At 37.7% G+C, this 25,645-nt stretch overlaps 2 protein-coding genes across 2 annotated transcripts in view; one reads left to right on the forward strand and one right to left on the reverse strand.

The window, feature by feature from the left end:
* Nucleotides 1-8,389: 8,389 nt before the first annotated feature.
* Cyt-b5 (Cytochrome b5) lies at nt 8,390-9,903 on the reverse strand. The gene is made up of 4 exons (XM_071586874.1): nt 9,486-9,903; nt 9,197-9,325; nt 9,064-9,125; nt 8,390-8,974 (listed from the first exon to the last, which is right to left on the reverse strand). The coding sequence occupies exons 1-4, from the start codon at nt 9,606-9,608 to the stop codon at nt 8,881-8,883; spliced, it is 408 nt and encodes a 135-aa protein (XP_071442975.1). The 5' UTR covers nt 9,609-9,903; the 3' UTR covers nt 8,390-8,880.
* Nucleotides 9,904-10,461: 558 nt separating this feature from the next.
* The window catches only part of KFase (kynurenine formamidase), a 29,006-nt gene continuing 13,822 nt past the window's right edge, over nt 10,462-25,645 (forward strand). Inside the window, exons 1-4 of the mRNA XM_071586909.1 lie at nt 10,462-10,742; nt 17,420-17,510; nt 21,831-21,935; nt 23,762-23,896. Of these exons, the coding sequence (XP_071443010.1) occupies nt 10,731-10,742; nt 17,420-17,510; nt 21,831-21,935; nt 23,762-23,896 (343 nt within the window). The 5' untranslated portion in view covers nt 10,462-10,730. The remainder of the gene's footprint in view (nt 10,743-17,419; nt 17,511-21,830; nt 21,936-23,761; nt 23,897-25,645) is intronic.

The raw sequence follows: 25,645 nt of genomic DNA on the forward strand, positions 1-25,645 counted from the left end.
CAATACATGTTGGCCTGACGAGAAAGCAAAACAGACTTCTAAATCAGCTTATGTCCAGAAAATCTTAAGTAACACAATAAATGAAACTACTAATCTAAATTGAAACTACTCTGTGAATATGTCCTTTGAAATTCAATTTGCTGTCAAAGTAATGAGCATTAATTCACTTTCTACTTCATAATGCAATCAATACAGTGAATGATACAGTAAATTTTCTTTAACTTCTCAAGTAAAGATTGTTTGGGCCAGTAGCAAAAAGAAACTTTGTTTTATGTTATTTAGTTAAATATTTGAGCCATTATTTCCTTAGAATATTGACTACATCAGAAATGCCATGGAAACAATGTCATTCTGGCATCATTGTTTACAATATAGACATTTACCAAAGTGAAATTATCATAATATGAACCAGAATGAATTCCATTTCTCAAGATAAATATGACAAAGTAATATGACTTAATTATCATCTTCAGGGAAAATAAAATGCTCTATGGACCATCCAAAATATTTTGGGAAATATGATAAACCGTAAAATATCCTTAAGCTCGCTAAAAAGCTGTAATAAGCATTTTCACAGGCAGCAACTCTGCCCTACTCCTTTACCAAGCTGTGTCCAGTTTGTCAAACTGCTATAAATGCTGATGGCCACTTTTTGTTTCATGTACATTATGTAAGATGTAGTTTTCAGTATTACTTCGTGGACACTTTCCACGACTCCAAGAATTTACTGTGTATTTCTACTTAAAATATTTATTCAAATGACCTAGGTTTAGTGTTTAGTGTCATCATCAGGTGGCCTCTGCCATCTGATGCACCAAATGTGTGGTGTGGTGACGTGATGATGACACTGTACATTGAAACTGAGGTTATTACAATAAATACTTTCTGTGACAATACATAGTGTATTCCTGGAGTCATCTACAGTCCTTGAATTAGCTGTCTGTCCCTCAGTCTACATTGTTTGTTTGGAGAATATCCATCTGTCTACTTCATTCCACTGTGTTAAATTATTTTCCACGGCTATGAAAAAAAGACTTTCCCACTATCACTCTCCAATCAGCCTTAAAGCACTATGGCATTTGTTATACACCATTCTCTTCTGAATCTAAAATGTTCTTCCTCTACATTCTCTTCCATTATTCTTTGGAGCCTCTGTTTTAATACTTTTAGCAGTGTTTAGGTAGCAGTTATACTTGTTGTTGTTCTGCACTTCTCACACTTTTTGGTTCCTGCTTTGTTGTAATTGGTATCATAATCATCTTCATGAAGACCTCTGGCCTTATTTTATTGCACATTACTGCTATTTTCTGTATATCCTCCTTTCCTATTAATTTAAAGAAGTTTAGGGAAATTCACCTGCTTTTGCTGGTTTTCTATTTCTCTTGGTTTTGATTGCGATATGCATTGTATATGCATGTGGGCACTTTCCCTCTTCTCTTTTCCTCCTGCCCTTCCCATTTGACTTCATAAACCCTGTCATACCATTTTTCTTTCCATTTCAATCTTAAGGTTGTTCATATTTCAGCTTGTAATAGAGTCGTTACATACTCGTATAATGTCCCAATATGTATTTCTCTGTTTCTGTTTAATAATTCCTCTGTTGTCTTTGGAGAGCTTGAAGCTATTATATGGCCACAATTTTTTTTATTTGAAGAAGATAAAATCACAGTACCCCACCACGAATACCCTTACCCTTTAATACAGTGGTTTTCTCTTGACTTCTGTAATCTTCTACCACTGACCTTGACAAATTTCTCCACTTTTAGAAGCAGTTTTTCACTTCAGGGAAATAGAGTACCCTGTTCCACCACCTGCTCATCCACCCTCCATGGGGTCAGTGGCACTTGGTAGTGGGAAGAGATTCAGAATGTATGTTGGTTTGATGTTATTTTGAGATATCTAATTTCTAATAGTCATGATGCATCTCTTTAGATTATTGAACCCATTTTTATTTCACACTTATCCCATTAAAATTTGGTACTCATAATTATTGTAATCCAAATCTGCTAGGCTGAGTTAACATATCCGTTAATGGATACAAAATCTATCCTACTATACAAGCATATCCTCATTGTAGTTGAATATATATTTCCCAATATTGGTGTACTCTCAGGGTTAATATTTTAATGAATCACTTTCATTGCATTCAATAAATGCTAATTGACCATATTCACAATTTCTTCCACTAATTTCCTTCATTTATTCTTCCTCAAAATCAGAAAATGTAGAGTAAACAAATTGATGTACATTTTTCTCAAATTCATGCAATTCTCTGGTAGTTCAACGCCAAACAGTTGATCCATACATATCATACCAAGACGAGATCCATATTATATCCTTCCCCCATTATGCTATGTCTATTGTTACTCTCTTTAATCAAGACTTTGCCCAAAACTCAAGATTTTCTTCATAACACTCATTTCTCATAACATAACTTACTCCCTCTCTTTCTCCTAAAGTTACACTCATTGCATTCCTCCGATCAGGTACTACTAAAATTTCCAAGCATAAGTTAATCAAATTGCAGACGTTAGTAACTTTTCCTAACTTTCAAAATTTCTCTTAACTATACCATATATGTCTAGAGCTTTTACAAGCTTAAAAAAAATATGCTGGCCCTGGTGATGGCAGGGCATGCCAACCCAGAGGTCCCAGGTTCGACTCCCACCTAGGTGTGTTTTTCTCCACCTGGGGCTTGGGTGTTTGTAATTTGTTAAGTGATCATTGATCAGACTTTACTGCTGCTACCAGGACAATTACCTAATTGCAATGATAAATTCTTAAATAAATAAATAAATTGTCTTTGTTACAATATTGCTAAAAGTCTGACATAGGCAGAAGTTCTGTTTATGGATTAATGTGAAATACTACTGCTCCATTGATTTGATAAATATTAACTTTCCTGCACTCATTGTCACATCAATTCGATAGGTTTTTACATTTTTTTTTAAGGTAATCTACCGGTTAAGGTAGGTTTTTGGATGGACACAACTACCAAACAAATATTTTATTACTCCTAACAAAACACAAAATCCATCATCCTACTCTATATCAGGTCCCTCTTCATCTCTGAGTACTTTCTTCCTCCCTTCATCCCGTCCAACATCCCTATCCTGTTCCTTCCCATTCCTCGTTTGCCTAACATTCTCCCCTCAATTATAGTCTTCAACATCCCGCTGCCGGTCAAAACCCCCTTCAGCCACTTTTCCTGCCTCTATAGGATTTCTCCCAACAAACCCCTCTCCTCGCCCATCATACCAAGTACTTCCTCATTTGTTTTCTTCTATGTCCATTTCACCTTCTCCATTCTTCTCCACACCCACATTTCAAAAGCCTCGAGTCTACGTCTATCCTCCTGCTTCAATTACCACGTTTCCACGCCGTACACAGCTATTCCCCGTATCAAAGTTTTTACGAGTCTTTTCTTAACATTCTTACTCAAAGTCCCTGTCATCAACTCCCTCCTCCTGTGAAAGCCTCTTTGCCTTGCGCAATTCTTCTCCTTACGTCACTACTACTTTGACCGTGTTGGTCCAAAACACTACCGAGTTACGTAAACTGCTCTACCTGCTCTAGTTTTTGCCCTCCTATTTTAATGTTAAGCTTGGCCTTTTTCTTTCTAAAAAATCGCATGACCTTTGTTTTATTAATATTGATTCTCATCCCATACCTGTCGCACTGAATTTCCAATTCACTAAGCAATGCTTGCAGCCCCTTGGCTGACTGACAAACTAAAGCTTGGTCATCAGCAAACCTAACTGATTTTACGAATTCCCCGCCCACTTTCATTCCTACCTCGAGTTCTTCCCATGCCTCTTTGATCATTTCCTCTGCATACAGGTTGAAGAGCAACGGTGATAATGGGCAACCCTGCCTTACACCCCTTCCTAACACTGCCCATCCTGACTCCCCGTTTCCCACCCACACCTGAGCAGTTTGAGACATGTACAGGTTGCGGATTAGCCTCCTTTCCCTCCAATCTATTCCTATTTTCTGCAATATACTCATTAGTTTTTCCCAATTCACTCTATCAAACGCTTTTTCGAAATCTGCGAAACAGGCAAATACCTCCTGGTTGTGTTCTATATTCCTCTCGATGAATAATCTCATTACTGCAATGGCATCACGCGTACCTCTCCCCTTCCTAAACCCAAACTGATCATCCCCTAAGTAATCATTTGCCCTACTCTCTATCCTTTTGTTTATGATCCTGATAACAACTTTAGCTGCGTGGGATATCAAACTAATTGTCCTATAGTCCTCACATGACGTGGCCTTTACCTTTTTTGAAATAGTAACTAACACTGATCTCACAAAGTCTTCCGGCCAGATTCGCTCCTCATAAATACTACGGATCAGCCCATATAGCCTCTTCCTCCCACATTTTCCTAAGCATTTTAAAAGTTCCACGGGAATGTTATCCACTCCCACAGCCTTATTTAGTTTCGTCTCCCTTAATGCCCTTTCTATCTCATTGTCTGGTATGCCTGGACCTAAGCTGTCTCCCTCTACGTCATTTTCTTTTTCAATGTCTAACTTTGTTGGTCTGAGTTCTTTACTATACGGTTCTTCTATATACTCCATCCATCTCTCTTGGATCTTTCCTGCGTCAACTATTACCTTACCCGCCTTATCTCTAACTGTTAGCATAGCTCTTCCTTTCTTACTTCCCGATAACGATTTAACTTTGCTGTACAGCGTACCAATTTCACCCTTCCTCTGCAGACTTTCCATATCCTCGCACTGCGTCTTCCACAATGCTTCTTTTGCTTTATTTGTTGCCCGCCTCAATTTATTGTTCAATTCTTTTTACTTCATTTTGCCTAATTCTGTATTTATATTCTTCCATTTTCGCCGCTCATCCATCTTTGTAATCATCTCATCCGTGATCCATGGTTTTCTAGTCCTTTTAGCATTAACGGTTCCAATAGTGTCTTTTGCGGCTTTAGACAACCCTTTCTTGATCATTTCCCATTTTTCTTCAATAGTACTAAGCCCTTTACCATCCTCCATGATTTTCTCTACCGCCTGTTTGTATTCCTTCCTTTTCAACCCATTTAATGCTTCTACATTCCATTTTCTAACTCGCCGCCCCTGCCTTATCTTTTTGAAACGTACGCTACATTTCATAACAACTAAATTGTGGTCTGAGTCCGCATCCGCTCCCGGGAAGCTGTGCGAATTAACACACTGTTCCTAAACCTGTGTCTAACCAGGATATAATCTAGCTGATATCTTCCTGAGTCACCTGGCATTTTCCATGTATACCTGCGTCTTTTGTGGTGTCTAAACCAAGTGTTGGTGATGACTAAGCCCTGTCTCCTGCAGAACTCAACTGCTTTCTCCCCGCGGTCATTCCTCATGCCTAAACCATAGTCCCCAACCTCATCACGATCTCTTCCCTCGCCTACCGTCGCATTCCAATCCCCCATCACTATCAAATGTTTCCCTGCAGGAACACGCGATCATGTCCTCTAACTGATCGTATATCCTATCGACCTCTTCTTCCTTATGGTTGCTCGGTGGCATGTATACCTGAATAATAACTAAGTTCGTCGGTTCTGCTTTTATCTCCACTAGTAGTATTCTATCCGTTACCTGCTCTATGTTGACTACCCTTCTTCCTACCTCTTCATTTAATTCTATGGCAACCCCTCGTTGGCTCTCGTCCCCACCGCTGTATATTATTCTATACTTATCACTCCAGTAATCCCCGCTATCTTTCCATCTCTCCTCGCATATACCTAAAATATCTATATTTCCCCTTTCCATCTCTCGCTTAACATTCTCCAATTTCCCTGTCCTCATCATTGTCCTAACATTCCACGTTCCTATTCTAACTAATTTGGTCTTCTTCTCCTGCGTCTTCTGTCCTGCTGCTGCTGGTTTTCCCTTGCAAGGGTTTCGTGGGATGACGACCGGGGAAGCCTTGCCTCCCCCGCTGCTGGGCACGACACGGCCGATTGGGCTGAGCCCCGTGGTTGCCAGGACTCAAAATATCTCTATTGTCCATCATATTTTTCTTGGGAATGATAATTGAGGTGGTTTCCCATTGCCTTCCTCAATAGTGTTTTTAACGTGACACCATCACTTACTGGCCGCCCCACTGGGGTCAGACGCCATTGCAGCCGCCTCACTGAGGAACAGACGCTGCGTGGACTACCTTTCGTCTGGCTCCTAACCTTCGACCTATCTGGCATGGGTGACCCTACCAGGAGCAATTTTTATTACTCCTGCCAGCACAGCTCTAGGGGTCATCGGAACGCACAAGCCCTTCCACCGCGTCAAGGTTGTAGTCCGGGGAGGGGTTTTTACATTGTTTGATATAATTATACAAATCCATGAAAGACTCTCTTGACAACCTCAATGCATTCTTCCTAGTTAATGAACAACTGATGTTCTTTGTTGCATGAACCTTTTTGCATTCCCCTTTCTCTCTTTCAAGACAGCTCATTTCCTTCAAAAGCATTCTACATTTTTTCTGCTACTTCCATTTGGATTCTTTCCTTGTTTTCTTTCAAAAAATGTATTGTAATAAAATGACTGCAAACATGAATTGGTCTTAATCATTTTTATTAACTTTGAATTTTCTTACCCAAGAACAGTTACACATTTATGACACCTATCACAGTTTTGGTTCATGATGAAGATAAAATCTTAAAGAGGAAGCCACAAGGAAAGGGTTTAACTTAAAACTTAGCGGTGGAATATTTAAGTTCCAAATTCATGTTTTTAATTGAACTACCCAGTTTTTTTGGCCCCCAACACAAGACAAAACAAATAAACATTAAAACATATACTCTTGGGGTCAACTGTTCATACAAAAGGTATAAAAAAACAAATTAGGAAATATGTCATCAGCTCATTGCAAACTTTTTGAAATTATGAGTATAGTCTCGGGAGATAACACAGTTTATTACAACTTCAGAGCATGAAAGCTATATAAAATATTACACAAGCTTTGTTAGAACTTTTGTGGCAATTATTTGAATTAATTAAAATTATGAAATAAATATATAGAGTATTTATCCACAGGGTATACCTTGAAATAAACTTAATAAATAATCCAAGTCAAGGAAAATGGAAGACAATATCAGATATGATAAATATTTTATTTACCACCGATTTCATTGCATCAAAAAATTCATTTGTTCTTCCATTTGAATTTATGCTTGGAAGAGATCGATCTTTATCATATGAAATTTGATAGGATTTTTGAAAAATAAATGGTTGGCAGTTGCTCCAGGAATATTGATACGACCTAATTAATTAAAGTTCAGCATAGCTAAAGAGGAAATTATTTAAAAGGCAATGGTCTATTGACATGCATTTATATTTATAATGTCTACTTTTCTTAAAAATTATCCTTTCCCAAAAAGTTCCAATTGGTGGTGAAACATTTTATGTGCATGCCTTACTTTTCAGTAGCATTAGGCTCTAAGGAAGTACACAATCAACTAATCTTATGGAAATGCAAACGAAACAATTTTAGCATCACAATGTACCAACGTATGAGTCCCAGATATTTTAGCGGGTAAAATTTTGAAAATATGGAGTTAGCCTTTCAACTAGCAAGTATTGGAATCTTTCCATTGCAAGATAGCATTATGCATGTAAAATGATATTTCCCTATCATCAGCAAGCACCAAATCAATGGCATTTGCAAGTATAATCAGGCTCATTGAAGCTAGCAGTTTTTTTTTGCTGACTTCTAGTTGCTTCCAATTCGGGCCAAAATAGCTTTTAGAACATTGAAAGAAGAAAACAATGCACGCCTTTAATGATCTCCTAATACCAGCATTTGAATCGGCACCAATGAAAGCTTCCAAGAAACCGCGGGAGATGCCGCGACAGCAACTTCTAACGGAGTCATCTACTAAATATGCATTACGATGCAAAATTTCAGAGTAAAATTCGTCTTGACCGGGAGTCGAGGTGAATGATGTCTACATTGTCAATGAAAACACGAAAATCTACTAATAAACTAAAATTTAAAAAAATTGTAAGACAATAAAGAAATGAACTGCGTCTTTGGAGTATGTGATGGAGCAATGCATTTACTCACCAGGATTGTTAGGGTGTCCTTCATTTAACTTCCACTTACAACATAAGCAAAATATATAGCAAATAAATTATGACAATTTGTCTCCCACATGGAGTAGTAGAATTTCATCTGATTAATTGCGACAAGGACAGTGTTCGCAAAAAACGATTGTGCCAAGTAGTTGAAGACAAACCTTGACCGTATTAATTTACAAGTGAAAATAATAAAATCCATTCACAATGAAGAGCTGTTGTGAGGAGATATGGATGCTGATGGATTTCACTTACTCAAATTGAAAGCATTCATAATCTGTGTTCTATTCAGCGTATTATTGAAACACAAACGTAAAATAAACCTCGTATAGAAAATATCTTCTTTATTAACATAACAGAACATAAACAAAGGTATACACAAATGCTACAGTTCATCACTGAATGTTAAAATACCTCGAGTATAACCAGAATTTTTTGCCATGCAAATCATTCTAACTTCACCTATATTCCCAAAACTCTTCATTCTTTTGGTTTCAATAAAAAATTAAATGGAAATTCAGTCCCATTTGATTAATATAGCACTTAGCACATACACCTTGAATACATGATAACATTATAAACACATAAAAATGCAACATTTTAACGTTGATTACCCATACTTATTCTGATTGTGCCAGTAAAAAATGATGCACCTGATTAAAGAATGACAACACTACAAGTATTCAAGGACTTCGTACAAATGGTCTTTCGCTATAGAATCTAATTTCTGAAGTGTGAGTAGTCAGGAAAGATATGAAATACAGCACTGAAGCCCTGATGACTTGTGACAATTTTCCCATTGGATTAGTGTGATGACTGGTACAACAGATAACATCTGTAGATGATCGTAGCCACAATGCCAATAGCTGCCGGAATGAGCCATGAGCTCCAAGGATTGCTAAAAAGAAAATCACAGTCGGTACCCCTAACCGCAAAGAAGGAAAATTCAACAATTTAAGAAAAGGTTAAGAAAGAACACAGCAGTACCTTCCTCCTTCTTCTGAACTCTTCCAGTCATGCTTTTTAACCTTTGTGTCCTTACAGTCCGCCTGGTGGAGAGATTAGAATATTGATAAATAAGGATGATTGCAGAAAAGAAAGCTATACTAGCAATAATTACCTCAATTAGTTCTCCAATTTTATATTTTGCCATTAATTCTCTCGCATCAGTTGAGTGCCCAACATCTTCAAAAGGTTCTGTAGCATCTTTTCCGGCCTGCTCTATAAGAATCTCTTCTCCACCTGGGTGCTAAATGAAAGTAAATAATAGCTAAAGGCGGGACATAAATAATAACTTACATTATTTAGGCACCTATTAAATAAAATTTGCTTCCGAGAGCGTAAGCTTTACATATTCAACCAGTAAGAAACAAGTAAAGATATATGTGAGCGAACAGAAAAACATTTACCTCGTTTAGAAACGAATTTACATCGTATACAGAGTTATGAATGGCAATCCACTTTTTGTCTTTATTTTGTGCAACTTCCTCTAGACTGTAAAGTTTCACTGCCGTCGGGGACGATTCTGCCATGTTTAGTAAGTTACGCGAATGAGGCGAGAAATGCTCAAGGTGAAATGCAACGATAATTACCCTCCGGATAAACTAAGAACCTTCCCTTATGAACTAATAGTCATATACATGCAACGTCACTAAACTGACTACCTCAATCCACAATACAGCAACACTATATAATGCGAATGGCGTACTTCTTTTGGATTAGAAAAACTTTGCGCTCTCCGTAACTTTGAGGCACTAACAGTTAATACCCTGACTCGAATAAAAATTGTAATTCTGATGATGTAATTCAGATAAATAATGCGATGCAATATAGGTCTACTACTCAATGTCTCATTCAGAAAATCAAAAATAATCAGAATTCCTCATTCTAACTCGTGATTGGGTGCTTGCTTGAAGACCTTGAGACTCATCTTAAGACAGATTAATATATTTCGTCAACCTAAGACTAGGAATTTGCTTATTTTAATAACTTGGATTGTATGCCATCCAATGTAGAGCAAAAGCCGTTGTAGCCGAAGCCATATATTTCTTTTTACGTACCAAATGACAAATGTTTTGGACAATTATTTGAAAATAAACCTTTCCACAGATGCTTGCGAGCATAAAAATAAAAAATGTTATCCATGGCCATTAATTAATTCTTATTTCTGCTAATTTTATGATGAAATTTAAATCCTTATATGTAGTCCAATTTAATAGAATTTCAGTTTGCTTTTATATGTTGTGATCAGCGAAATATGATTTTTTTAAATTTTTCTTAACTATATTGATAGTATTTTCACCTCCGATCAGGAAGGCCTAAAAAAAGTAAATGTGGAAAGTAATCATTGTCAATCATGCCTACTTGAAATTCCTTCTCGACACTCAGTAAATGTACTATGCGTCGCGTTATATATACCAGTCACCAAGCATATATTATAACGCAGAAATGATGGAACAATCGGAGTTGAGGAGGTTACGTAATCACGGTCGCAATAGTCGTTACATGTGGAAGCTGTGTTCCAGTCAACGGTGACTTTATTTGCCAAAGGCATTATACCAATTACTGTGGACATTAAGATAGTGAAGATAAGCTCCATTCATACGTTCTGACGCTTGACATCGTATCTCAGAAGATAATATCTGCGTGGCGTGATGAATTTACAAGTATTTAACCTTACAGTCATTTAATTCTTGTCGCTGGAGACAATTTTCAGTTGGGAAGGTTTGACAGTTATTGCCATTCCAAAATTGCCAAAACTATGCATGAATCTCCCATAAGCGTGGTGATTTTCTACAAGTCATATAATGCTGGGAATCAGTTTGTGGTATCAGTTTAAATATTTAGATATATTATGGCAATTCGCGTTGGAATTTCTGTTTAATTTATCTAGAGCAGATTTCAAGGATTCTATTCTCATTGTACGAATTATAGGTACAACTACATGAAAAATGAACACCAATATTGGACCTCGTAATAGCACTCTGGCTGGTTAAATAGTTGGTTAAAATAATTAACTTAAGCCAGATAATTTTTATATTCAATAAATAATTTTAACAAATTAAACTAATGCTAATAACAAATATAAAGTGCAATAGGTGCTGATATCTTTAGGGTCTACGTGCACATAATATTTAGCCAGTATGCCTAATGTACTCCTTCTATTTATAATAATTTTTATGTCTGTGTTATTGTATTATGATGCAGGAAAAGATAGAGTAAATTTTAGGATGATTGAGTACTTTAGCATCTTAAAGTTTTAATTTGCCATAATAGTGCTATTCGCGATTGCAATTCTGAAAAATGGTCTTGTCAAATGGACATGAATTAACATGTATAATGAATGCGTATCTTTATATATCCAAGAAAGTATAAAAAAAGTTTTACATATTAGAAATCACAACTGTTTTTTGAAATTGGGACCTACTAAGCTGCAGATCTTGCCAGCTTGTACCTTTCATATTATATTGTGGTTCACATGCATCTCATTTCATTCAAGAAATCACATTAGTATTACTGGGAAGATATATCAGCGCCTACCTGGCAAAAACATTTATCGGTAATTTCTTAAGTATTTATCATCAGTATTCAATTTACGTACTCACACATACATACATATCCACTCATATATGTGTATATAAATACTTGGAATGGCATTTGCTCCACTACCCTGTTTGGATTTCACAATCCGTTGGCCTTGGTACTGGGTAAACCTACCTTTGGGTTGTTTACTGTATTTATGGTTTGGATTGGTTTTGAGTGTGTGAATGTATGTAAATTAGGATTTCTCCCAACAAACCCCTCTCTTCGCCCACCATACCAAGTACTTTCTCATTTGTTTTCTTCTCGGTCCATTTCACCTTATCCATTCTTCTCCACACCCACATTTGAAAAGCCTCCAGTCTACCTCTATCCTCCTGCTTCAATGACCACGTTTCCGCTCCATATCACCATATCAAAGTTTTTACGAGTCTTTTTTTAACATCCTTACTCAACGTCCCCGTCATCAACTCCCTCCTCCATGTGATAGCCTCTTTGCCTAGCGCAATTCTTCTCCTTACGTCCTTACTACATTGACCGTGTTGGTTCAAAACACTACCGAGATACGTAAACTGTTCTACCTGCTCTAGTTCTTGCCCTCCTATTTTAATGTTAAGCTTAGCCTTTTTCTTTCTAGAAAATCGCATAACCTTTGTTTTCTTAATATTGATTCTCATCCCATACCTGTCGCACTGAATTTCCAATTCATTCAGCAATGCTTGCAGCCCCTTGGCTGACTGACAAACTAAGGCTTGGTCATCAGCAAACCTAACTGATTTTACGAATTCCCCGCCCACTTTCATTCCTACCTCGAGTTCTTCCCATGCCTCTTTAATCATTTCCTCTGCATACAGGTTGAACAGCAACGGTGATAAAGGGCAACCCTGCCTCACACCCCTTCCTAACACTGCCCATCCTGACTCCCCGTTTCCCACCCGCACCTGAGCAGTTTGAGACATGTACAGGTTGCGGATTAGCCTCCTTTCCCTCCAATCTATTCCTATTTTCTGCAATATACTCATTAGTTTTTCCCCATTCACTCTTCCAAATGCCTTTTCCAAATCTACGAAGCAGGATATATGTCCTGATTGTATTCTATATTCCTCCTGATTTGTGATCTCATTACTGCAATGGCATTACGCGTACCTCTCCCCTTCCTAAACACAAACTGATCGTCCCCTAAGCAATCCCTACTCTGTATCCTTTTGTTGATGATCCTGAGAACAACTTTAGCTGCGTGGGATATCAAACTTAATGTCCTGTAGTCCTCACTAACTTACTAACACAGATCTCACAAAGTCTTACGGCCAGGTTCCTTTTTCATAGATACTACGAATCAACCATATACCCTCTTCCTCCCACATTTTTCTAAACATTTCAGTTGTTCCGCAGGAATGTTATCCACCCCCACGGCCTTATTTATTTTCATCTCCCTTAATGCCCTTATTATCTCATTGTTGAGTATGCCTGGACCTAAGCTAGCTTCCTCAACGTCATGTTCCTCTTCTATGCCTAATATTGTTGGTCTAAGTTCTTTACTATGAAGTTCTTCCATTCCTTCTTCTATTTATTCTTCATCCTATATATTCCCTTGGATATATATATATTTTTTTTTTAAGGTAATCTACCGGTTAAGGTAGGTTTTTGGATGGACACAACTACCAAACAAATATTTTATTACTCCTAACAAAACACAAAATCCATCATCCTACTCTATATCAGGTCCCTCTTCATCTCTGAGTACTTTCTTCCTCCCTTCATCCCGTCCAACATCCCTATCCTGTTCCTTCCCTTTCCTCTTTTGCCCAACATTCTACCCTCTATCACAGTCTTCAACATCCCACAGCCGGTCAATACCCCCTTCATCCACTTTTCCTGCCTCCACAGGATTTCTCCCAACAAACCCCTCTCTTCTCCCACCATACCAAGTACTTCCTCATTTGTTTTCTTCTCTGTCCATTTCACCTTCTCCATTCTTCTCCACACCCACATTTCAAAAGCCTCCAATCTACGTCTATCCTCCTGCTTCAATGACCACGTTTCCGCACCGTACATAGCTACGCTCCATATCAAAGTTTTTACGAGTCTTTTCTTAACATCCTTACTCAACGTCCCCGTCATCAACTCCCTCCTCCTTGTGAAAGCCTCTTTGCCTAGCGCAATTCTTCTCCTTACGTCCCTACTACTTTGACCGTGTTGGTCCAAAACACAACCGAGATACGTAAACTGCTCTACCTGCTCTAGTTTTTGCCCTCCTATTTTAATGTTAAGCTTGGCCTTTTTCTTTCTAGAAAATCGCATAACCTTTGTTTTCTTAATGTTGATTCTCATCCCATACCTGTCGCACTGAATTTCCAATTCATTCAGCAATGCTTGCAGCCCCTTGGCTGACTGACAAACTAAGGCTTGGTCATCAGCAAACCTAACTGATTTTACGAATTCCCCGCCCACTTTCATTCCTACCTCGAGTTCTTCCCATGCCTCTTTAATCATTTCCTCTGCATACAGGTTGAACAGCAACGGTGATAATGGGCAACCCTGCCTTACACCCCTTCCTAACACTGCCCATCCTGACTCCCCGTTTCCCACCCGCACCTGAGCAGTTTGAGACATGTACAGGTTGCGGATTAGCCTCCTTTCCCTCCAATCTATTCCTATTTTCTGCAATATACTCATTAGTTTTTCCCAATTCACCCTATCAAACGCTTTTTCGAAATCTACGAAACATGCAAATACCTCCTGGTTGTGTTCTATATTCCTCTCGATTAATAATCTCATTACTGCAATGGCATCACGCATACCTCTCCCCTTCCTAAACCCAAACTGATCATCCCCTAAGTAATCATTTGCCCTACTCTCTATCCTTTTGTTTATGATCCTGATAACAACCTTAGCTGCGTGGGATATCAAACTAATTGTCCTATAGTCCTCACATGACGTGGCCTTTACCTTTTTTGGAATAGGAACTAAAACTGATCTCACAAAGTCTTCCGGCCAGATTCCCTCATCATAAATACTACGGATCAGCCCATATAGCCTCTTCTTCCCACATTTTCCAAAGCATTTTAAAAGTTCCACGGGAATGTTATCTACCCCCACGGCCTTATTTAGTTTCATCTCTCTTAATGCCCTTTCTATCTCATGGTCTAGTATGCCTGGACCTAAGCTGTCCTCCTCTACGTCATTTTCTTTTTCAATGTCTAACTTTGTTGGTCTGAGTTCTTTACCATACAGTTCTTCTATATACTCCTTCCATCTCTCTTGGATCTTTCCTGCGTCAACTATTACCTTACCCGCCTTATCTCTAACTGTTAGCATAGCTCTTCCTTTCTTACTTCCCGATAACGATTTAACTTTGCTGTACAGCGCACCGATTTCACCCTTCCTCTGCAGACTTTCCATATCCTCGCACTGCGTCTTCCACCATGCTTCTTTTCCTTGGATATATATATATATATATATATATATATATATATATATATATATATATATATATATATATATATATATATATATATATATATGTAAAAACACAGATTTAGATTTTTAGAATATAGAAACACAAAGAAAGGACACTCACAATTTGTTATTTGACGTTTCGACAGCACGGCTGTCATCTTACCTGTCGCCTTTGGTATCCTTTATTGGTGTCCTTTCTTTGTGTTTCTATATTCTAAAAATCTAAATCTGTGTTTTTACATATTTGTGCGTCGCCGAAGAGCGTTCCATTTCGAAGATATTTTATATATATATATATATATATATATATATATATATATATATATATACATATACATATATATATATACATATATATATATAACCATAAACACAGTAATCAACCCAAAGGTCGGTTTAGTAGGTGATGGTAGAGCTCACCCAGTACTAAGCCCTATACGGCGTGTGAAATTCAAACATCAGGTTAGGGGGGCCAGTTCCTTTCCCTGTGTCGGTTATGGGTTCCCAGGAAGACCTGGTACCCGAAAAATCACTTTAGCTTGGATGGAGCTGCAGGTGCCCAGGGTGCTTTGCCCGGGAATCAAACCCGGGACCCTCCGGTCAGCAGTCCAATGCTCTACCCACTGGAGTACCGTGACCCACATATATATATATATATATATATATATATATATATATATATATATATATATATATATATATATATATATATATATATATATATATATATATATATTTGTATATATAATATATTTATATCTATGTTTTTTGTGTATATGTATATATATATATATATATATATATATATATATATATATATATATATATATATATATATATATATATATATATATATATATATATATGTATACATATATGTATATTATTATGAGGCAATCTACCAGTTAAGGTAGGTTTTTGGATGGACATAATTATTAATTAAAATAAAAGCAATATGTAACCCCTAGCAAAACACAGCATGCTACTCTACATCAGGTCTCTCTTCGGCTCTGAGTACTTTCTTCCTCCCTTCATCCCGTCCAACATCCCTATCCTGTTCCTGCTCTTTCCTTGTTTGCCTAATATTCTCCCCTCAATTACAGTCTTCAACATCCCGCTGCCGGTCAATACCCCCTTCATCCACTTTTCCTGCCTCCATAGGATTTCTCCCAACAAACCCCTCTCTTCGCCCACCATACCAAGTAAACCACGTGACAATCTTTGCGGACGTATTGCATTTTTGCCAATATCTCTGGTGGAAGGAATAGGGTTAGGAGGGCTAATTCCACCTTCTTCCACCAGCTGTTTTTTCTCTTTTATCAACCCATACCTGTTGTCGATTCTCATCCATCTACTTTGGAAGTCGAATGATACTGGAAGAGACCTCGGAAGATATTCAACAGAAACAGTCCAACCTTCTTTTCAAAAATCATTTCCTATTAATCAAAGATTATGTGCCTAAATTCCTATGCAGGGCACCAAGTTGATGTTCTTTTATGGAGTAAATCACCAATTTCTGATAGCCAATATTGAGTGATAAGTCGTGCAAGGCACATTGTATGTATAGAATTTCTAAGGATTCTTACAATCTATCCTCATTGAATATCTATCAATGATTTTCTATTGTTAGACCTATTTTTGTGTATGCAACAATTATATGGCACTCTGTCACCAGATATCTAATTAATATGATTGATCAAGTACAAAAGAGAATCAAAAGACCTTTGGTTATAAGTTGCTATATACGTAGTAGTAGTTTTGAGGGGAGGCGACCGACAGCTAAGGTCATTTGCGCCATAGGGGATGGATAGGAAAGGATGAAGGGTGGAGAGAAACCCGGCGTCGGCATTAGCCTACTCTTTACGAAAGGCACCAAGGGGTCCGCAGTTTAACGTCCCATCCGACGGACGGCGTACTCACTCAAAGTGCCCTCCACAAAGCACCTCAAGTAGGGATCGAGAGCTATATACGTATGATAACACACAATACAATCATATTAAAAGTTAATTGCTATTGAAAACTTTTAGGTAAAAGTAAAAGGTGAATGATGTAATCTTGCTTTTGTTGAACAAAATTATTTCACTGTTTCTAGCTTTCTTTTCGCTATTTGTGCTTGAGTCCCATTTTGTAGATTTTTCAAATCTATCTTGCAGACTTAAAGACAATATTGTCTCAAGTTTAAAACATAAAGTATAGAAATCATAATTTTAAATTTGTATTGCTGTTATTGGAGGGGAAATAGAGGATGTTTACCCTGTTAATGACTTGAATTATAGCAAATATAAGGTGATAATTTAGTTAAAAAAATATTTAAAAAATTCTATGTACCTCATCTGATTTCCAGGAGCTGGACTTACAATACTCTCCCAGCAAATGGTCGAAACGTTTTTCTGCTGAGGAAGTTATTGATCAGCACATAGCTGCAGCCACATCAGGTAATAAGAAAATTTATTGACTGTATTGCTTTGTAAGACTTTGGATTCTAGAGGCATGCACAGGTTGCAGTTAAGTAATCTATCTCTCTTGAATTAGTAATTACCTTGATTACCATTAAACCATACTTAATGGTTTGTGCAATTTTTCCTTTCTTACTTCCTGACACTGTTCACCTTTCTGTACCGCCCACCGATTTCACCTTTGTAAACTTTCCATATCCTCGCACGTCTTACACCACACTTCTTTCGCTCTATTTCCTCCTCAGTGTATTATTCAACTCTTTGTTCTTTCTTATACCTAACTCTGTTTTATCATTCTTGCATTTCCTTCTCTCATCTTGCTTCCTAATTATCTCGTTGTAATGGATAGTTTCCTTGTCCTTTTACTATTTACCATTCCTATAGTTTTTATAGTGGTTTTTAATATCCCTTTTTCTATATGATCACATTTTTATTCTATTTTATTAATTTCTCTCTCCTCACTCATAACATTTTCTACTACTGCCACTCCTTCCTGTTTCTTTTGGTGAAAGCCTCATCATACCATTTCCTGACACGTCTTTCCTGTTTTATATACTTGAATGTGATGTTAAACTTCATTGCTTCTAAATTATGACCTGAACCCATATCCACTTCCAGGGAACTGTGAATTACCTAATAATTCTGTTCTTAAATCTGTGTGTTCATTATGATTAAACCATGTCTCCTGCAGCAATTGTCCCGTATTAAACTCTCTCCCGCTCTCTGTCACATTTCAATCCCCCCTTAATGTCAAATATTTCCTTCCAGTAACACCCACAGTTATTTCCTCAAACTTGATCATATGCCCTGTCAACTTCTTCCTTCCTCTGATTGCTTGGTGGTATGTACACCTAAACAATTACCAAGTTCATTTGTTCAGCTTTACTTTGAAATTCAACTTTACTTCTCATAGTAATAATGTTGCATCATTTGCCTACTCCACTATGTTTGCCATGCTTCCTCTTCCTTTTTTGTTCAATATTATCGCCTCTCTTTGCTGGCCTTTTTCCCTTCCCCTGTAAATTGCTGACTAATTATCACTCCAGTAATCCCTGCTATTCTTCTTTCTCACCTTGCACAGCCTTAAAATATCTATATTTCCTCTCTTCATATCTTAATTTATATTTTATGATTTTCCTGTCCCCAATCCCGCACAGTGGTTTGTAAGTATCAGGACTCTGACCAACATTAGAAAAAATGTTATGATTTAAACGAAAATTGGTGAACCTACATTTTTTAGATCACTAATTACAAATATGAACTCATTATCTTGATTTGTCAAAAGTTTTGTGCAAATGAGAGTGCAAGGTATGTATAAAAAGTATCGGGAAAAGTTTCTGATAAATAATTTGGATAAATTTATTTCAGATATTGTTACAAGACCTCAAAATTCTTCAACATACATTCCTTTATTGCCGACACAGTTTAGCCAGTGGCTTTTCCACGACTCAAAGGATCCCTGGTTGATGGAACCCGGAGGGCCCTAAAGGGTACGCAGGCTTTTCTGCGTCGGAACTCAAGGGAGTGGAGAGCCGATTTAAGGATTCGGTTGACGTTGGGGAGAAGATTTGGGGAAGATGTGGGAATTTGTTGCTGTCCCAGTTTTTTATTCAACACTTCCTCTCCAACACTTCTTCCTATCACCTGGTCAAAATCTTTATCAATCTTCTCCTGTCCAAAACATCTAGTCCTTCTTTCCTTAAATCTGAACCCGAAACCTAATCTCTCCCCGGCCGAAGTAGCTGAGTTGAAAAAACTCGCACAAAATCCCAACCTAGTCATCACTTCTGCTGACAAAAGTTCAACAGTGGTAGTCCTTAACACAGCAGACTACCTACAAGAATCTTCCCTGGCATTCAGTCCCTCAAATTCATCCTCAAAGATCTGTACCCCATCCTCAAAAATCACAACACTTCCTCCAACCTTCTTCCCAAATGCCCCTCTGTCACCTTCAAATGGCCTACCAACCTAGCAGATCTCCTCAAATCCACCAAGCCGCTCTCAAAATCCCTGCCCCCAGAGCCATACCTACACCGAGTCATCGAGGAAGATGTAAAACCTGCCCTATTTTCACCACTCCATCCCACCTTTTAACTCTCTCCCGCCCTTCCCCCACTCCTGCACATCCAGGAATGTTGCTTATCTTCTGACCTGTAAACTCTGCCCAGCCTTTTACATAGGCCAATGGTCCACACCCATGAACCTTAGGATTAACAACCACCGCACCTCGTGCAATCCCTCCTCCCCATCCGTGGGTCTCCCCATCCCTAAATATGCTACCCATCATAAAACCCCCTTCAACCAGTGCTACAATGTTTCCATTCTAGCGTCCCTTCCCCCATCCGATAACCCTATAGAGTTAAAAACTCTTGAAATGGCATTCATTTGGCTCTGTATGGCCTATCCGCATCTGGGTCTCAATGTTGTTTACTAATGAGACTGGTCTGAATTGTCACTCTGTGGAAGCGATTCATATCAGAAAGGTGAATACTTTGTTCTTCCGCATGAGTTTTGGGGTGCGTGGCCTTTGTCTCGACTCGCAGGGTCTTGATTACGACTTTGTAAGTTGAAACCTGGGTCTTGGATGTTGCAATAGGTCTGGTGAGCAGATTTTTTTCTTTTCTGATTATATATCAATTCCACCTCCTCCCTCTCACTCCTTCTCTCTCTCCGCTCCCCTCTAGCCTCTCCTCTCCCTTTCCTCTCCCCCAACCATTCCTCTCACCCCTCCTCCGCCTCCTGTTATCCCCTTCCCCTGGCCCCCTACCCTCTCTCGCGCCCCTCACCACTCCCATTCCAGCAGTCAGTACTTCTGTTTCTTCCCATGAAGACGGAGCTGAATTCCGTCGAAATTATCAAGAAATAACAATTGAGTGTTCTTTCTATGTGTTCTTATATTATATTCATGTGTGTGTGTATATAATATTATATATATATATATATATATATATATATATATATATATATATATATATATATATATATATATATATAATATATATATATATTATATTATTTATTTATATATATATATATATAATTAAACCATAAACACAGTAATCAACCTGAGGTCAGTTAGGTAGGTGATGATCGAGTTCACCTAGTACTAAGCCCGATGGCATGTGAAATTCACACATCAGAGAAGTAGAGCCAGTTCCTTTCCCTGTGCCGGTTATGGTTTCCCAGGAAGATCTGATACCCAAAAAATCACATAGCTTCGGTGGAGCTACTGGTGCCGTGAGAGGCTTGCCCCGGAGTTGCCCAAAATTAGGACATATTTTCCTGAATAGACGGACGGTCAGGCAGCGGTTTCTCTGGCTGGTTTGGGTGGAGGGAGTCTCAGGAAAGGCTGGAGGCCAGTGGCAGGTGGCTCCAAACCTCTGTGGAGTGTTGATCTCTCGTTTGTAAAATTCTATAACATGACCTTGTTATGCTCCGTCATCAACTGATTTTTGGAACCTCGCTATGCAATCAAATTTTGCGTGAAACTGGGCAAAACCGGGAAAGAGATTCATGACATGCTCAAGGCAGCTTATGGTGATAATGCTATGAGTATAATTGGTATTTATAGGGGCACAAGTTTTTTTGGGAGGGTAGAGAAAATTTTGAAGACGCTGAGCGTTCAGGATACCCTTCAACCTTAAAAATTGACAGAAATCTGGCAAGAGTGAAGGCTTTGTTGGACAGGGATCGCAGGTCAAGTGTTCGAATGGTTTCCGATGAATTTGGCATCCCTAAAAGTTATATGCATCGACTTGTGATCGTAAAAATCGGCATGGAAAGGTGTGCGCGAAGTTGGTGCTCCAAGTACTCTCCAATGAACAAAAGGAAACTTCATCCATGTGAGGGAGGACCCAAATTTTTGAGACAATGCCCCACCAGACTTCTTCCTCTTTCCCAACCTCAAGCCCATGCTGAAAGGACATCACTACAGCTTGGTGGAAATGTTACAACAGGCTGTGGCAAGGGACCCTAGCAGCATTCTGGGCATCAACTCCCAGAAGGTGTACGAGGCGTGGAAAATCTACTGCCAGCAATGTGTGGATTCACACAAAGCATCTAAACATGGCTCAATGCAAAAATTTAAAGACATTGACTAAAATTATTTATTGATGATTTAATTGAATGAAAGCATAAGTCTGAAGCTAAAAATTTACTATATTTGTAGCAACATTTTTAATATAACTAATAAATTAAAATATAAGGAATTAATTTGATGAAAATGAAGCATCGAGAAAAAATGCATTGTCTGATCATTATATATTGTAGTGAGGATACCTTGGTTTTGTCTGATTTCAGCAAGCAATGATGCCAAGGCTACAATTCCAAGTGAGCTGGGAGTGCCATATGGAACAAAGGAGGGAGAGAAGTTGGACATATTTGGGGGCGAATCTCTTCCTAAAGGTTTGCAGATTTTTTATATCAATTATTGGAATGTTTCATGTGTAGTACATAAATAGCAATTGCAGATTGATTATAGAACCTATAGCATGAGCCATGTTAGAAAAGTTCTGCCCATTGGTAGTTAAAATAAACATATTTTAGAAAGTTTTAATTGGTGATTTTAATTTCCTACAAACCTGCTTCAATTTTCCACAAAATTGCCATTCTATTCTAAGCACTTTTGGTAATGCTGCATCTGGTTCTATAATCCCTCTGCATAGACGTGGTCTTGAGTTCCTTACCATCTTCAAACCCTTGTCCACAAAGCCTCTGCTTCAAGTGCAAGTGCTAGCTATGAGTAAGCTATATGGTGAAGAAATCTCCATCTTGTCAAAATCAGTCAAAAACAATTGCCTACTCAACATTCTTAGCTGTTGATGGTCAGTTAGCATTTTTGGTAGTACCCATCCTGCACACAATTTGTCATATGCAAACTTTTTCATAACAGTCATGTATCAAAACCCAATGTAACAGGTAGGACATCTAATTGCTTTCTCTTGCTTAAAAATAGGTGAAAAAAATTGTAACAATTACTGTGATGAAGGTGGTGAGCAATGAATGTACGAGAAAGTTGACGGAGAGGAATGAATAATATGATGGAAGTAGGATGGAGGGATGAAATAAAGAGAAGAAATGATGGTGTGATGAGACATGTGCTCATGGTTGAAATTTGCTGTGAAACCTATAAGCCTAAATTGATTAATAAGTGGATCCATAAATTTTGATGAAGCATTTTTGTAGTCTGTTAAAAATCAGTCACCTTAGTCGTGCCATTTAACACATTATTTGGTTACTTGTGATAAATCTAAAGTAAAAGTATGGGTGGAATTAGCAGCTTATTTTTTGTAAAATAAATACAAAAATAATAAAAAAGTTGCTTGATAGCCAGTACATCACAAGGAACAACATACCTTCCCACAGAATTTTTGATTCTTTACAAAACATTCCACCATGATGCAGCATTATCAGGTTATTTCTGATGTTTAGGATGTATACAAACCTCTATGAAGAGAAGAGTGAAACCATAATATTTAATTTTTGAATAAGTTTCATTTGGATTGAAATGTATTACCAATAATAATGTCCAAATTTAATAGTGAACATTGTTGGCAGAGGTAGTATTTAATAAGTGAGAGCATTAAGAATGGAGATTCTGGCGTAATTGAAAATGGACTTATCCCTCTGCCTTGTTTATCATCTCATGCTGTCAGATACTGTAAAGAACCTGAGAACTGTACCAGAAAAATAAAAATGTTGCTGAAATGAAAGTCATTACTCTAGTTATTACTGCTAGTTTGTTCATCTTGTCAAGTAATTGTTAACATCGAGAGAATGGGATTTTTAGGAATTATTTAAATTTACTCGAGAAGTGTACACTTATTTCTTCTGCTAAAGAAACGGCTGCCTTCAGGTCCCGAAATGTCTTCAGTTTCACTATTAATGGAAATATTTTTTTCATACCATCTGTTCCACCAAAAAGTGTGTATACAAACATATCTTAGCCCAAGAAACTCAATTGGTCAGGAATGAATTAGCTATCTTAGTCTCATCATTCTATTACAATATGTAATGAGGTTTTTGATGCCAAGACAAATTTAAAATGAAGTCTACATACCCTTGGAGAATGTGGGAAGGGGGTTGGGGTACATTTTCTGTATGCCTGTGAGAAATGGTAAATAACTGTGTAGGAAATAGTTTTAATTTAGTAATAATTATTATTATTATTGGGATAATTAGCATGTAAATTATCCTCATGCAACTATTTTAATGTGTAATTTATGTTACAGAGGCTCCAATCCTGGTATATGTCCATGGAGGATATTGGCAGTCCTTGGAGAGATCTATCTCAAGTTACTGTGTAAAACCTTTTTATGAAGCGGGTATCCGTGTGATAGTAGCTGGATATGACCTTGCACCCACAGGTAATGGCATGCTATGTCATTTTTCATGTATAGTTTGCTTACCAATATAAGCCCTCCTCACTGAATTAGAATGAATTAGTTTTTCTATGACCCTGAGATTTGAAAGGCCTCTCTAAATTCTAAGAACCTCTAAGGTTTAAGGAGTCTTATCAACATTTATAATATCACTTGTTACACAGGATCCAAGAGCTCTCAGAGTATTATTTCTCTTGCATTGAAGTACTCGCAAGTACCTCTGGAAGTAATAGGAGGGAGTAAAAGTAACAGTACCCCCGAAGATCCTGACTGCTATAAGAGAGAAACACAGCCACAAAATACAGTGTATACTACCTTTCAAGCTATTCACTATGAAATAGCTGTGTACTGCACAAAGTTTTAATCCCTACTAATTAAAGGAAATAGGTTTTACCAATATTCTGTGGAGAAATGACTCTATGCAGTTAATAGAATACAGCTATGTATACAGAACATTGCGATGCATTAGAAATTCTATGTTCATAGTAGAAAATTGTTGCATGTACCCTATACATAGTGAACAAACAGCATACACATGGCCCAAATTCAACTGAAAACACTTGCTAAAATGACTAGTTATTGAGCATTTTCCTTGCTTTCTTGGCAGCTAGAACAAGAATAAAATTAATTTAGTCAGAATTTATGAAAAGAATGTTCACAGGGATATGATAACCCCTGCTGTCAATCCATCTCACCTCACACAGTCCTAAATTATCACCATTTCTTCTTTCCATCTCGTGCTTTTTATTTTCTAATTTTCTTTTCCTCTATGTCATTCTAATATTTCACATCCCTAAAATATTTGATTTTGTCCTCTTTTGTTGACCACTGTATCATGAAATCCTTGCTTTGCAGCTATTTCCCATGATGATGACCATAGTACCCTTGTTTCTCCCACTGCCATGCATGACACTGCCCAGTGGGGTGGGTCCTTCAGTTACGAGGGTGGTTCCAGAAGTACCCGACCCAACAAAGAAAAAACAGATATTTTGAAAAAAAATGAATATATTCTTCAACATAATCTCCTTTCAGCTCTATACACTTTTCCCAGCGATTTTCAACAAGTTCGATCCCCTTTTTATAATAAAAACTGTCTTGTTCCTCAAAATAGCCATTAAATGCCGACATCACTTCTTCACGGTTGGAAAATCTTTGACCACCGAGCCATTTTTCCAAGTTTGCGAACAGAAAATAATCCAAGGGAGTTAAATCAGGCAAATAGGGTGGATGAGGTAGCAATTTAAACTTTAATTTATGAATTATGGCCATTGCATTAACGGATTTGTGAGCTGGTGAATCGTCTTGATGAAACATCACTTCCTTCTTAACCAAATGTGGCCGCTTTTGCTTGATTTTTTCGCTCAAATGTTGCATATTTGCATAATATTTGCCATTGATAGTTTTTTCTTTTTCAAGACAGTCAATAAAAATTATTGCACACGCATCCCAAAAAAACTGATGCCTGCTGATGAAACGGTCTTCACCTTCTTTGGAGCCGGTTCTCCCTTTTGAATCCATCGTTTTGATTGTTCTTTTGTCTCTGGAGTGAAGTAATGGACCCATGTTTCATCCATGGCTATGAAACAGTGCAAAAATTCTGCTTAGTTACTGTGAAACTTTGCTAAACACTCAATTGAAACATCTGCATGACACTGGTTTTGCTTGAGTGTGAGCAAATGGGGCACCCAAATTGCACACAGCTTTCTCATGTCCAAAGTTTCAGTTAATATGCGA

The sequence above is a fragment of the Hetaerina americana genome, unplaced genomic scaffold (genome assembly GCF_022747635.1).
Source record: "Hetaerina americana unplaced genomic scaffold, ioHetAmer1.1.p SCAF_1, whole genome shotgun sequence".
NCBI lineage: Eukaryota > Metazoa > Arthropoda > Insecta > Odonata > Calopterygidae > Hetaerina > Hetaerina americana.

Excerpts from the sequence above, each read along its gene's own strand:
- Cyt-b5 (XM_071586874.1), bottom strand. The coding sequence starts at position 9,608 with ATGGCAGAATCGTCCCCGACGGCAGTGAAACTTTACAGTCTAGAGGAA. Across the intron at positions 9,326-9,485 it reads TAAATTCGTTTCTAAACGAG|CACCCAGGTGGAGAAGAGAT; the intron begins GTAAATGTTTTT and ends ACTTTCATTTAG. Across the intron at positions 9,126-9,196 it reads AAATTGGAGAACTAATTGAG|GCGGACTGTAAGGACACAAA; the intron begins GTAATTATTGCT and ends TCTCTCCACCAG.